A 15,327-nucleotide genomic window follows, 5' to 3' on the forward strand; every position below is an offset into this window, starting at 1 on the left:
TCAGACCTGCCCCTTCACAGTTCTCAGGCTGTCAGATTATCAAAGCATGATCATCTAACCTGAGCCTGACAATGTTCAGTGAAATGTGCTGCAAATATTTGCACAATGCTAGGCTTTCTTGGATCTTTTACATTCCTGTTAGTAATATTTGGACCAACCTAGTAACTCAGGTACATACATATAAAACCTTGATCTTAGACCTTAAGATGTCCTTCCCAATTACTGTCTTCTCCAGGAATCCTATAAAGTGAAACAGACTTTGAACCCAGGTTATCTTATTTACTTGACCCTGCTGTCACAAAGTGTTCAAATTCAAGTACTATAAAGGGAAAAGACTCAGGGTTCCCTGAATGGAGGAATAATTGTCCAAAGAAGTCAGCTTTTCAGACCTCAGCAGGTCAGGGATAAGACTTTGTCTTGTATAGAAATTAGAGAGTCATGAAAATTAAAAGCAAGTCAAGTGAAGGAAATTCATTTTGAAAAGTTGCTGAATTGATGGGGTAAAAGGGAAGAGGAGACGTCAAGCCTTAATAGGGGAGGATGAGCTCTGCCAAGAATCCAGTACTCTCAGTTTTTATGGAGCTCTTACAGTAGACAGTGCTTGAGAAATCTTTATTAATGACCAGATTTTGAAAGCTGAACTGTTACAATGCCACGATAGGAATCTTTCTGGCAAAATTTTTAAATTACAAAATAATCACTATTAATACCAGTTTCATCTAACTGAAAGATAGATGCAACCAGAAAGTTAGCCCAGTGGGAACAAAACTTGCTTCTGTCAGGACAGGTCTGGGCCGAGGAGGAGCAGAGCCAGCCCAGAGGAGTTGTAGGTATGTTTCAGTTCCTGATTAATATTCGTGTCAAGTGGACAAAACTCCAACATGATGAAGTCTGTGAAGTGGCCAGGTATCAGAAAGGATTAACTGCAGCTTCTAAATGTAAGAGAATGTTAACCTAGGCAGTAGGGTGGTTAAGAGCACGGCCTTGGGAGTCCTGGATTCAAATCCTAGCCCTGACATGTACTGCCTTTGGGATCTTGGGAAAATTATATCATCTTTCTAAACCTTTGAAAACAACCTCAACAGGGTTGTTAGGGTCTTAAGACTTTGAAATTATGCATGACAAGTGTTTAGTACAGTGCCTGTTGCACAGAAAGCATTCCATATGTGTTTCTACTATATTCATAGAGGTACTCTTAAAGGGAAGTAATAAATACATGTTTTTCCTTGATGGAAGTGGAATATACCTACGGGGGAAGGATGGTAGCTGCAAAAGTATAGAAGGAGGAAGAATGGAGGCCTTTATTGTTTATCATTTCTAGCCCATATTGGGTCAGAGGAAGGATTATTACAAGGGGAGAGTTTTGGAAGGATGGGGGAAAACAAAGAGATCAACATGGTTTAAGGAGAGAGGTCATATTGTGATTGAGTGTTTTCTATGCTACAACCATTTGAATCTCTGGGATTTGGAACAGTCTCAAAAACTCTCTATTAGCAGAGAGCAACTTCACAACAATGATCAAGACTTTCAGAACTACAATTCTTTTGTTCAGTAGGGACCGTCTGATAATGAAGTCGTTTTTCTCTTTCTGTTAAAATGACATTCTGTCAATTACTCTAGGGAAGACTGGTCTTACCATCATCCCCCACCCCCGCCCCAGGCCGCTTTATGGCTGTCCTATAACTAACTTAGAGCCTATTTCTGTGTGGTTTCTTTTTGTTACCTTAAAAAAAATTCCTTAATACTAACTGTACTTTGAACTGAGCAATCAGAACAGGATTGTTTAATTAAAAACTAGAAATTGTACTGTTGCAAATGAGCTGGGATGACTCATCTGGGACTTTGTTTTAAATGCATTGTAGACAAGAGGAAGGTTCATAAACTCAGTGTAGGCCAAAGTACAGAAGCAACTGCACTCTTTACGCCAGCAGATCCTTTAATTCATTAAGGATGGCATGGAAGAGCAGTGGCCTAATGAAAATGTGCAGATATCTTCCCTTGGTGATTTTATTTCTGCCATGTGAACTGACATGTAAGTTAATATTCTTTTTAGCCTCTTTTTAAATAAAGAAAAATTTCAGATTAACAAATGATCTGTGGGCATTGGGAAAATCCACAATCGAAAATAGGAATGACTACACAGTTGGCATGGCTCAGAGTAAAGGAGACAGATAATATAATAATAAATGGCAAAATATTTTTATGGTTCTGATATTACAAGACAGAGTGGAGTATTCAAGTCTCTCCAGGGTCGTAATTTTCCTACATTTTAATGCATTTCATCACTAATCATCCAAAAAAATCATCTGCTTTTTATTTGCATACAACACTTGCACAAAAATCTTTCCTGCATTTCCCACCCCAACCTGGAAATAGCTTTCCCCACCGCTGACTTTAAAAGTAATATATAGTCATTGTAAAAAAATTAGGAAATAAATAAAAGAATAATGAAAAGTAAAAATTCCCCTAAATCTCATCATCCAGAGATAATCACTCAAGGTTTTGGTGAACTCTTCCAGATTAAAAAAATGTATCTATTAGGCAATAATGTCATTTTCACCAGTAATTTATGCTTTCTACAGGGAAAGTTAATGTGTTTACAGCCTATATTAACAAATGTTATGCAGGGGGCAAGTCTGTGGTGGCTAAAGCCAATTTTTAACTTTTGTTACTTGCTTCTGAACCAGGAAAGCAAAAACTGAAATTCAGGTATGTTACTATACATACCTGAATGGATTTCTAAAAATCAGAGATGAATATAAACTGCTATATATCCTGATGATCACCCCACAGCAACTTGTCTATCCCCCAAACCACAGCTGTTTAAACATCTCTTTATTTTACTACACTGCCAAAACTATATTAAAACATCAGTGTTGGAGATCAAATTTGCCCACAACCCTATCATCTAATCAGAAATAAAACATTTCAAACATGCTTCTATCCATACGCACAATTTTGATATATATGTAGTAATTATTAGAATGTAATTTGCATTCTACCTATTCACCTAATGTTACATCTTAAAAATTCTTCCATTTTGCTGTAGTCCTTTTTCATTTTTTTTCCTCTCCCACCCCCTTACTTTGCTACTTTCGAGGTCTTGACATAAACACTTTAGGTCTGGTAAGTATTTTTCCAGTTTTTTTCTCTATTCTTATCACTCCTATTCAATATGTATATATAGATAGGATTTCCTCCAGGACTTTCTCTCATAAGTATGTGTTTTGTGTGTGTGTGTGTGTGTGTGTGTGTGTGTGTATAAATGGGATAATTCTGTACATACTAAATTTTTTTTTTTTCATACTAAATTTTTTAACCTAGTAGTTCTCAAACTTCACTGCACATTGGAATTACCTGGGGGTTTAAAAAAACTCAATGCCCAGGTTTCACTCATATCAATAAATCAGAATATCTGGCAGCAGTAACCAGGAATCCGTACATTTTTAAAGATGCCAGGTGATTCCAGTGTGCAGGAAAATTTGGTAATCATCATTTTAACCTTTTCCTTTTTTTAGTTTATAAAACATTATGGCTCTTTTTCCTTGTAAAATCATATAGATATGATTATTTTCAATTATTACCAAGTATTTCCTTGTGTTGATGTAATATAATTTACTTAATCAATCCCCTGTTTATGGCCACTTAGATCATTCACTCTATCCTAATAGTTTCTTCCTGCATTCCCAGGTTCTATTTTAACTGTGAATGGTAAAACTGAGAACTATATTCTGGACACTCACCTTGGCGTCCAAGAATCTCTGAAATGTGCGGTTCAAAACCACACCAGAGAAGAAGAACTTCTCTGGTACCGAGAAGAGGGGAGAGTGGATTTGAAATCTGAAAACAAAATCAACTCCAGCTCTGTCTGTGTCTCCTCCATCAGTGAAAATGACAATGGCGTCACCTTTACCTGCAAGCTGCAGAGGGATCAGTCTGTGTCCGTCTCAGTGGCGCTGAATGTCATTTGTGAGTGATGGGCAAGAAGCTTTTAGCCAGTCTCTACTGCCTGCACTACATTATGTGGTAGTTGAAATCTGGGTCTAAAATATATGTGCATTTTAACATGTGCTACATATTGCCAAATTGCCCTATTTATGCTCCCACAACAACATGTGAGGGTGACTACTAGCCACCCCCTCATGAGCATTAAGTATCTCTCTCTCTAAGAATTTGCCAGCCTGATTTGGAATCTTATTTTCATTTTCTAAATTAAGCGTGACGGTGTTCACCTTTTCATGAGTGTATTAGCTGTTCACAAATAGATTGGCTATGTATCACAGCCAAATGCCTGCTCATGTCCTTTGCCTGTTTTTCTATTGGGTTATTTGCCTCTTTCTTATTGATTTGTGTAAGGGCTCTGTATATTAGGCAAATTAACCTTTTGTCATTTTGGATTGTAAGTTTTTCTTCTATTTATTTTTGATTATTTATTTATTCATTTTTAGTTCTTTTTTTCTGGGCCATATTGAACATTTAAGTGTTTATGTATTTAAAATTAGCAATCTTTTCCTTTGTAGTTTTCTGGCTTTTGTGTTCCACTTTAGAAAGACATTCATTGAGAGTCTTTTAACATCACCTTAAAACCTCAAATGGTGAAGCTCTTTGATGGTTGGGTTCCATGTATCGGTAACCCACTGGTGGAACTATGTGGGCTTTGGGGTTCTTCAAATGATTCTGTATAGGTGATCACACAGGCAGTTTGGGTGGAAAGCTGATTCTACATGAAGGAGGTGCAGATGGTGTGGTGAGCATCAGTGTGCGATTGGGTGGTGCTGTGGTGTGATTTGGCAGAAAGAACTCTGGACTAGGAACCTAGTAATAGAGAGTCAAAGCCATTTGACCCCATAAACTCAGCACAGTTTTCTGTGAAAAACTGATGCCATTGCTCCTAAGATAAAAGGGTGGGAAAATGCTGAGGAATCCTGCTCTGGGAAATAGGGGCACCCTGCAACTTGAGTACCCAGAGCAAATCATGTGCATGTTCCAGAACAAAGGAGCTTTATTTTTTATTATCTACGAATTGATAACACGTGATTAGCAAGCTATCTGTTGTCTATTTGGATAGAATCCAAGATTATCATGAGACCTTGGAGGTCTGGAAATCCTTATAAAATGACACGAGGAAACTGAGGCCCAGACCCAGGGCCCAGATTATCACAGCTGGAACCAGGAACAGAACACAAATCCCGAGGCTCCTAATCTAATGCTTTTCCCATTGTACCTTCTTAAGGGAGGCATGGCAGAAATGCTGATAACATGATTTAGTGTCTTAAAGAAATAATTTTCAGTTTTCTAACCTGAATCCATGTTTAAAATCATCTTTATAACAACCTCCTAAATGTCATTGTTGCTGGGCACATAAATGAAAAAACCATTGTTCAGTGATTCATGATGACAGTAACTGACATGAAGTTATCAATAAATCAAAATGAGCTCATGAAAAGTGACACAAATATCATGTACAATCCTGAGGAAGTATTATTACTGTTATAAATAGTACATTGAGAACTACATGGAAGCTAAACAATACGTGATTTGGAGGAGGGTGTGCAAAAAGAAACAAGTTCTTTCATACCTTGTTGCTGGAAGTATAAATTGAGACTACCTCTTTTGCAATATCTGTCAAAATTTAAAGTGTGCCTACCCTGTGACCCAGCCCTTCTACTTCTACATGTTAATCTTGGAGAAACATATACGCGTGTGCACATGAAGAGACATATACAAGGATGTTTACTGAAGCACTGTTTTACATTTTAAAAATGAAAATAATTTAATGTCCATCAAAATAAAATTAAATAGTCATATATTATACCTTAGCATTCTAAAAACAATGAGACCTCTCTGAATATATTCAACGTGGATATATCTATAAAATATGCAAGTTATTGAGAATGAAGTCTTTTATGTAAACCCATTTCACCCTCCTAAAATAATACATTTCCAATAGGTACATCACATGTATATCAAATGCTATTTTAAAGAAAAGATCTGCAAGGATTTACATTGAACACATAGCAGTGGGTATCTCTGGGGAGTCAGGAAGTGACCAGGAGAGAGTCAAACAGAATCTTAACTTTTCTGAAATGTACTAATTTTTCAAAAAGGAAATACTGAAGTATAGCTGGCATGCTTTAAAATTAATTTCAATAAATAAAAAGGAACAACTAATAGAACTTGTCCACAAATGGAATTGGTATATAATTAAGTTCTTTCTTGTAGCAGCTTCCTACATATCTGAATACCATATAACAACCTTGTTGGATATGGATACAGAATTCAAGCTCATTCCAAAGAGCAACAAAATGTCATTCTTCTGAGAGAGTTATTAATAGCACAGCCTACTCAGGGTCTAATTATTCAGTGTGCAGATTATACAAGCTCCTTTTTTCTTCCTTCTCTGCCTCTTTCTCTTTCCTACTGCCCATTTTTCAAGCCTTTTATTACTCTTCTGCACCTTGGCTAGAAAATGCAAGGGGTATGAAGAAGAGGGGAGAGTCAGCTCAGCCATTATTCCCCCTAGATGTTAGAAAGTCCTGGTTGGGTGAGGGTTGGATTATTTGGTGAAGATAAATGTGTTTGACTATCTATGGGTCTACAACTGTCCTTATCATGGAGGAGTAAGGAGTTGCTCCCACAGAGGCATGAGAGAAACTCAGAAGGTCACACTCACCTTCCACAGATGCCAGAGTTGCCATGATTGGAACACTTCATGGGAGGAGGGCATTATTTCTAGAGAATCATGGAGGAAATGCAACGATGCATTGGTAAATACGTGGCCAGGGCCTATGTGGTTAAATAAAATGCAAAAACAGAAAGTGTGAGGAGAGCTAAAAACCACCACCACCACCATGGTAATAATAGCAACTAGCACTGTGGTAAATTCTTTATAGGCATCATCTCATTCAATCTTCATAGCAACTGATGAGGTAGGCATTATGCCACTTTTTAGATGAAACTGAGCAGTTACTAAGCAGTTAAGTAACTTTGTCAAGGTCATAGTAAACGGTGTAGATGGCATTAAGGCTAACTGGAATGTTCTTCTTAATAGTATACTGTTTTATCCAACATTAGCACTGATTGGTTTATTAACTCTCAGAGAGCAAAGGCTGAAGGTATATACTCTTGTGTAGCATTAAAAATTGTCTACTTGGTACAGATTCATTGTCATCTATTGTTGTTTCATGGTTTGTGTTCTCCACCACATTTAAAGTTCAGTGAGGTTTGGAACTGGATAACACTCTTTGCCACTGTATCCCCAGTTCCTAGCCCAGTGCTTGGTATATGGTAGGTACTCAACAAAGTTTCGTTAAATGAATGAATGACCGCATGAGACAGATTGAAAGAAGATCTTGAACACTGACAGTAAACTACTGCTTATCTGCTAATTATACCTAAATGCTTGAGTCCTGCAGTTCCTCCTCTCCTAAGTGGAGATGACTTCCAAACAGTTGAAGAAGACAGTGATGTGAAGTTGGTTTGCAATGTGAAATCCAACCCCCAGGCTCAAATGATGTGGCACAGGAACAGAAGCATCCTGAATTTAGAGAAAAACCATCATATAGTCCAACAAACAAGTGAGTCTCTCCAACTGTCAATCACCAAAGTCAAGAAATCTGACAATGGAACCTACAGCTGCATTGCAAATTCATCTGTGAAAATGGAGACCATGGACTTTCACCTCATTGTCAAAGGTGACTCTCTTTTTAACATCCAGCACAGTGCAAAAACCAGGAGAGAAGCTCAGTAAATATTTTTATTAATAGCTAGGATTTTCTTGAGCAAATCCCCATCCAAAGAGTTTCCCACTAAGAATTCTAGTTTTGCCTTTTAGGGCAGTTACGCCCATTCCATATAGGATACTATTTTTTGTGCACAGGTCCTTTTCTAGAACCAAGTGGTAGAAGACAATTCCGGCTGGTTTTTAGGGAGGAGTATTTCCATGAATTCTCCTGGGCAACAAGGTTTGTAGGAACTGGACTTTTGAGTTCACAGCCTAATGACAAACAGAAGAGGTCATAAACACATAGAGATAAAAGATACTGATGAGATAAGAAAATAGATCTCTAAGATCAACCACTCCTAACTGTGAATTTGTAACCTATAGGTTAATCAGAAGGGGGAGTAGAGGGAAATGAGGGAAAAAGTTCTTTCTCTTGGCTTCATGCTTCACCTACCCAGGTTTATCACCTCTGAAGTAACAGGGAACAAATGAAGCTTCAAGTGTTTTTCCCTCCGCAAACTCCTCGTTCACACAAAAAGAGAAGGGCAAGGTACTTGGTGTAACAGATGCAGAAAATGCTCATGCACACAACTTCCTGAGGCTGGCATGCTAGGAGCAGCCAGACAGGCTGAGGCTCCTCTATCTTGTTAGAACATTATTCACTTTGCCATTTGCCTCCCTCTGCCCACTCATTGACTTTCTCATCAGTCCCCAGGAAGCCAACTGGACCCCTGCCAGAAGTGTTGAAACTGAGTGACCATAGGGCTTCTTATTTCCTCCCCCTCGGGGCATCTGGGACACCAACAGAGAGGCTGGTGGGGAGGAGAAACTGCTGCAAGTTGAATGCCCATCAACAGATAAAGAGCTGGTGTGTTCAGTGATTTGTCCTGCAGAGCAGTGACATTATGCACACGGGCTTCTTTGAAAGTCAAACCCACAAATAACCTAAGTACTCACGGGAGAGAAGCATTGGAGAGGGTATGATACTGAAGCTGGGGGCTGCTCACCTACCCCAGGACCACAAAGACATGTCTGGTGCAGCCTCACGCCATGCCATTCTAACTGGCTATTGAGACCACAGGCAGAGTTGAGAGAATTTTGTCATCCCTCCTGGTTTAAGGAGTCATAATTGCTCTGTCACAAAAAAAAAAAAACCACAGTTCGTGTGGCAAGCAGGATGCCAGCTTGGCAAACTGGCTTTCAGGTGGGCAGAATCCTGTTTTGGGTGGAACTTTTCCAAACCAACTTGTTTTTCTTATTTCTTCCTGCTTTATTAATCCTCCCTGGCTTTTGGCTGCCTTCACAGAGTGAGCTCTCCTGTGCTGGTGCCCCAGGCTAAACGCTGTTGGCCACCGTCTGCTACCACGTCATGACTCAGTGGGGTAGCTTCTAAATGAGGCCATGCGAAGCTGGAAATGACATCATGGATCTTTTCTTGGACACAGGATTTTAGTCCATGTGTTGGGATTATCTTACAATAATGAATATGGTGGAAGGGAAAATACCAGATCTTGTTACAAATAAGAGAATAAAACAAGAAAGGGGAGAAGTGCAGTAACATCTGCCAAAGTCACTTTCAACAGAAATGTGGAATCCAGCAGCAAGCCACTGGGTCAGACAGTTTCTTTCAGCTTGCTTATGGAGTGAAAGCTGTCACATGTGGCTCCACTTTCTTCAGCTTGGTAAAAATACTCTGATCCGTGACTGAATTCTGATTTCTTTGCCTAATTGTCCCACTTTTGCTTCCCCTTAATTCTCACATCTTTCCTTGACACTGCAAGTAGAGCACCACCCACACACCCCTCACCACCCCCAGTAAGGTGAAAACCTTTGGTGTGACCCCGGGCTGGCTCACAAGAAGGCCCAGTGAGCAGTTTCTGCAGATGGTTGGTGCAGCCCATAACCTTATGAGAATGATTTTTAGCAATAGCCAAAAGAAAGCAAGAGTAAAGGATGCTTAATCTTCTTACTCCCCAAAATTATCCTGAGCAGGAATCGGGCAAATTATGGAAAAGAAAACAATTAAAAAGTAAGTGGTTAGTGTGTTATACAATTACGGAGGGATAAACCCTATTTCATAATCTTGAAGCATATAGGGCTTAGGCTTTGAAACTATATTTTATCTAAAGTCTTGTTTTCCCATCCTCCTTGCCTTCCACCCCGCATACACTGTCTCATGACCCTGTGTCCTTTATAATATTTATCTCAATCTGTAGGTTTTGTTTGTTTAATGTCTGTCTCCTCCACTAGAATATGAGCTCCACAGAGGCAGGAGCCTTCCATGACTGTCCTATTTTTTGCAGGGTTGAGCACACCATATAAAACAAAGTAGTCATTCAGTAAAAATTGACAGACCACACTCATTCCACAAACTCATTTGTACAATAAATAGCACACTCTTTATTTCCTATGAAGTCCTAAAATTTTATCTTAGCCACGACTGGAGCTCCTTCCTCTCTTGGTGGCATCAGAATCCAGGGGCTTAGAGAGGGTCATTTAAATACCTTTGTTGACCTTAAGCATTCTTATTTTTGAAAGTTTCATCCCCTATCATACCAAACATATTAAGATGAAGCAACTTAAGTAACTTTTTTTGCTGTAAAAATTTTGAAGGGATTTTTATAACTTGCATGCATTTTGAATTTTATTGGAAATAAGTTATTCATTTGTTTCTTAAGACTTAAACATTATTTTTTATTACCATTACTGTTATTTAATGGTTGGATTAAAGTTGACACCAAGTTACATTTTATAGATGTTTAAACATTTATTAATTTTGATTAATTTTGCCACTTTATTTTCATATTTTGGAGCAAATTTTTTTTTCAGGTCTCAAATATTTTTCAGAGGCTCTTGGAAAGTTTGCAAGTACAGGCACTGTGGCCGTGGTGCCTGATGAACAAAATAGCTCAGAGCTTACCTGGTATTCAGAGAATAAGGGAATGGGCTTTCATTTCCAAGCTGTCATGGTTGCTGCTGATCTCTTCCTAGCCCAGGTTAAAAGGAGACTCTTTGTTGTTCCGTGTCATCTAGAGAGGTGTGAAAACCTTGGCCAAGGTTGGAAAGGCTGGTCTTAGAGTCCTACTTCTCTAGGGGCACCACGCAGCCACTGTTCAGTGTCACCTCTGTCACGCACAGACCTCTCTTCCCCTTCGTCTAGCAGGCTCCTCACTTTTCTCTTCTTGTTCTTAAAGCCTTCTCTTTTCTTTCCCCTCAGAGATACCGCCCAGTATTTTTTTGGGCTTTCCAAAAGGCAGGAAAAAACCATTGACTTCTGCCTGCTTCTGCTTTCTGCAGGCAAAATTATGGATCAAGAAAGCACCGAAGGGTCTGACTATCAGCTTTGGGGGATTTATTCATATTACAATCAATTATTCTTCCACAGAGGGATGGATTAAAAACCTATCTCTGCTAGTTCCTAGTTCTGTGACTTCGGACAAGTAAACCCATCTCCTAAAGCCCTTGGTTTCTCATCTGTAAAGTTGGGGTAATAATACCTACCTTTAATGGTTGTTCAGAGGATTTCATTAAGAAGGTGATACATGTTAAGGGCAAGGCACCAAGGCTGAGACATATTAGAGGTACAAAGATCAGAAGCACATACATGTTAGTTCTTATTCCCTGTGTTTGCATTTCCAACAGATAAAGTTGTGGCTGTGCCGGTAGAGCCCATTGCTGCTGCATGTGTCGTGGTCTTTCTGACATTGTGCTTTGCACTGATTGCTAGAAGAAAAAGAATAATGAAGGTATCTAAGTATTCTAAGTTTTTTAGGTAAAAAGTCATCTAAATAAGGGTAGAGAGCTGGCTATATAGGTGACTGCAGAGTTATCATACTCAAGACGATCTGGTCTCTCTACCATGGGAACCTAAATGGAAGTTGCTCAAGGGAATAAAAATTGTATGTATATTATGAATGGGGCTTTACAAAGAATGGAAGTGCAAATGGATAAGACCTACATGAAAACAGCTGTGGGGTTAGGGGTAGGGGATTCAGGACTGATTTTTCTTCCTTTTAGCTTTCCCTTTATTGTTGCTATAGTGCCATTGGCACAATAAATAGAGAGAGGAATCTGCTCTGGACTCAGAGAGGCACTTGCTGCTCACCACACGCCCTGGCTACAGAGGGTTGGAGTTTGAATTGTTGAATGGTTAACCTTGTTGGTTAGCACATTGCAGAGGATGTGTGTGCATAGGTTAACGCCATCCACTTGACTCCACCAGTTAATCCAGTGCCAAAAGGAGGCAACTATGGCAGAGAGCCTCTGAGGAAAGGCCAGTGTGGCTGAGGCTGAGTTCACTACCCAGCAACAGGCACTCTCTTTAAAATATGGTAACAACATGTTATTTGGGGCAACAACATCTCCCATGAAGAGATGCAGGTAACCCTTGTTCCAACCCTCACCCTTAAGAGGTTGGACTACTTAAGAATCCTAAAGCATTTTGATTCAAGAATAACATATTTTCTAGGTTCAATAAAAGTGATTAACGCAGCCAAAAAAATAAGACCTGGACCAGAGCAGAGCTGGCTGTATTTCCAGCCACCTCTTCATTGGTGTGTATTTTTTTAGGTAGGAGATTAACGAACATTTGAGTTTTCTGTCCCTTGAGATATCTTGATGCATTCGAAATGTTTATCCATGGGTCTTAGAAAAGCAGGCAAACTCATTTCCTTTGTGTTTGCTTTTAGCTCTGCATTAAGGATGAAGAGCCTCAAAGAGAAACAGCTCTGTAAGTACTCTGGGCTGGGGCCAGTGATTTTTCATTAGCAGATGGGTAGCGGTGGTGTGCATCACAAAGCCCATCCAAGCCAAACTCCTCCTGAGATGGGAGGTGCTAAAAGGTGAAGGGGTTCAGAAGAGATGGAGAGCGGAGAAGAATCTGCCTCCACTTTAGAGGAAGACATGTGAGGCTAGGTTGGAAGGTTGCCTAGAACTGAGAATACCTTTGGTCTTCAGCCTACTCTTTAAGCAGTTTTGGGCTAAGCTTGTGTGACTGCATTTTATTGCCATATAATGTAAATGACTAAGAGGGCCTACCCTGGGGGAAGCCACCGCTGCACTGTCCTTTTCAACAAGGTCAAAAGTCACATTCCTTCTCCTAAGTACTGCCTGCTCTTGGCAGTTTCTTTAGTCTGTAGACTCCAGCATATGTGAAGTGGGCGATGGGTAAGAAGAACAAAGGCATTCTTTCCAAGAGTATGAATTTTGTTTTGAATTTTTTTCTTATTGCTATGATCATCATTAAAACTAATTTCTTGGGTCATTGCAGGTGAGAAAACTGAGGTGCCATGGAATACAGCAAGAGTTTCGCATCAGGACCTCCTTGATTTATGTAGTCCCATCTGTATTTATTGCTATTATTAAATTCACTCCTGTCAAATTGTCAGAGGTTATGAAGAAGTGTTTCATTAAGCACTTAACAATAGTTGTTATGACTAACTGGTTATATTTGCAGAACATTTTTATGGAGAAAGCTGTTAAGAATGAAAAGCAAGATTTTAAGTCTTCTTCTTGAAAGGTATGTTAATTAAGGAGATTTTTTTCCAAAAAGTCTGGTAAACATTTCCCATTTAGTGTGTATTTTTCTAGGGAGGAGATTAATGGACATTTGGGTTTCACAAATCAGTGAAATACCAAATAAAAATTGGGGGGTGGAGGAGGGTGCAACATAGACTGATCAAGTTTTTAAGTTGCCAAGGAAGCACATCAATAATATCACTACCAACACTGTCATTTCATAAAAGAAATGTTTTAGGACTAAAAAAAGAAGGATATAGTCTCAGAATAGAAGACACTTCTTTAAATGGGATAAATTTAGTGTAATGAAAAACTCAACATTATGTCCTTATTTTTCTCATCTCATTATGGTTGGCACAGTCACAGACTTTGTGAGCTTTACATGATGAAGAAGCTGAAAACAGCAGGGGGACAGGCGCTGGCCTGCATGTTTGTTTACATATATCCTTTGCCCTTTTTTGCATGGTCATTTGCATATTTCTGGCTATATTATGAGTCAGCCTGCACTCTTCTCATGTACCTCAATATTAGAATACAGTTCTCTTATAATTTATTGTTGACTTTCTCCACTTTCATTCTTTATTCATTTTTTTTCCCCATAGAGTCTCTGTGTCACTTTCCCACACAACTTCATGGGTTAGGGAAAGAGGCAGCCCTGCCAGAACTGCCTTTGATATCTCTGCTGGGCTTCCCCTCTATCTTAGAAAAAAAATTTGCTTTTGTCTAAGATTGCAGTAGCTAAATGTGCCAAAGCAAGAGAAGAGATCTGCTGTCAAACAGCTGGTAAAAAGCCCCTTATTGACATAGAAGCAAAAAAGAAGATATGAGCAGAATGTATGAATTCTCAGCAGTCTTGTTTCTAAGAGGAACAGACACATCCTCCTGTTAGCTTCTCGTTGCTTCCTTGGAAACTTCAGCATGGAATGGAGAGCAAGAGAGAGACCATTAGAGACTGTGGTTTACAGGCTTGTCTGTCTCCTTGGAGGCCACAGCAGGTTTTTGTGGAAAAGCCATAGATCATTGTTTCTCAAAGTAGAATTTGGAAGCCCTGTGGAAATGCTGTGGATAGTAGGAGGATTGTAGGAATCTGAAAATTTATACAATTAAGTAAAAGCCTGGAACCTATAAAGAAAGAACAGATCTCAGACACTGGTGGGATTGGGGTAGTTTAAAGTGAAAGAGGAAACAGAAAAACTTACATATCTAATAGAACTTGCAATTAGGAGACCTGAATTTCTATCTTGGCTGTGTTACCTTGGGCAAGTCCCTTTCCCTCTTTGGACAATGAGGATGCTGGATTAAGAGGGGAATTAGTATTAACTTTCATGTTAGCATGAAAATTCTGTTTTCCTCAGAGTCCCACGTGGTTTAGTTAGCTGCTGGAAGGAGTTGGCAAGGAAGACTGGAGAGGCAATACTTTTGCCCCACCTAGTAGAATTATGAATCAGCTTTGTTCTAGGACATACAATAATCCTTGAGTATTGCAAGTCATCACTAAAGAATTCCTTCACCTTTATAAAATACAGTGACCTTGTACATTAGCACAAACAACATTAGTCTTAATACAGCATGGAAATACCATAAACAGGCATTGCATTTCATTTTCCTTTTAGTTCTGAAAAAAAAACAGCCTGTATTAAAAACTATGGCTATTATTTAAAATCAGAAATTTAGCCTCGACTTGGAAGGACATGAAATTCCAGGACTCAAAAGAAGCCGCCATGACCTTTCCATAAATGTTTTCTCTACCTATTATGAGATAACTGAAATTCCAACATTCATTAGTCTAGCTTTGACCCTTGGGACTACAAATACCAGTAGAGAAGTGATGGACAAAGCCAGTGGCACCCTTCTCAACCTTTCTACCAATAAAGAGGGCTTTTATCATTATTATTTTTCTCCTTCTTGTGCCCCATTTTTTGAAAGCTGGTCTATCAAGAAAACTGTATTTATTAAACAACAGTCATCTGTTTTCCCAATTTTTAAAACATTTATCTGTGATATCTATTTGCCAATCTGAGCTGCTTTTATGGCCACACAATTACCCATTTGATGTAATTCCATCTAAAAGCAAAGAAATCTGGTAC

At 39.1% G+C, this 15,327-nt stretch overlaps 1 protein-coding gene across 2 annotated transcripts; it reads left to right on the plus strand.

Moving 5' to 3' along the window:
- Positions 1 to 330: 330 nt before the first annotated feature.
- On the plus strand, positions 331 to 13,109 carry TMIGD1 (transmembrane and immunoglobulin domain containing 1). 2 transcript variants are annotated; one of them, XR_008997214.1, is made up of 9 exons: positions 331 to 397; positions 1,863 to 2,032; positions 3,691 to 3,969; positions 7,416 to 7,694; positions 11,366 to 11,469; positions 11,946 to 12,103; positions 12,192 to 12,292; positions 12,412 to 12,452; positions 12,993 to 13,109. XR_008997214.1 is itself a non-coding variant. In XM_036906252.2 (7 exons), the coding sequence occupies exons 2-7, from the start codon at positions 1,951 to 1,953 to the stop codon at positions 12,994 to 12,996; spliced, it is 789 nt and encodes a 262-aa protein (XP_036762147.1). In that variant the 5' UTR covers positions 331 to 397; positions 1,863 to 1,950; the 3' UTR covers positions 12,997 to 13,109. The 2 variants fall into 2 exon arrangements, 1 of the variants encoding a protein (XP_036762147.1); XM_036906252.2 differs by lacking the exons at positions 11,946 to 12,103; positions 12,192 to 12,292.
- The last annotated feature ends 2,218 nt before the right edge of the window (positions 13,110 to 15,327 follow it).

This window comes from Manis pentadactyla, chromosome 4 (assembly GCF_030020395.1).
Source record: "Manis pentadactyla isolate mManPen7 chromosome 4, mManPen7.hap1, whole genome shotgun sequence".
Lineage (NCBI taxonomy): Eukaryota > Metazoa > Chordata > Mammalia > Pholidota > Manidae > Manis > Manis pentadactyla.

Bases quoted from the DNA above. Each gene is read 5' to 3' on its own strand.
- TMIGD1 (XM_036906252.2), top strand. From the start codon at position 1,951: ATGGCATGGAAGAGCAGTGGCCTAATGAAAATGTGCAGATATCTTCCC. The intron at 2,033-3,690 runs GTAAGTTAATAT...CTGCATTCCCAG, and splicing joins TCTGCCATGTGAACTGACAT to GTTCTATTTTAACTGTGAAT. The intron at 7,695-11,365 runs GTGACTCTCTTT...CATTTCCAACAG, and splicing joins CTTTCACCTCATTGTCAAAG to ATAAAGTTGTGGCTGTGCCG.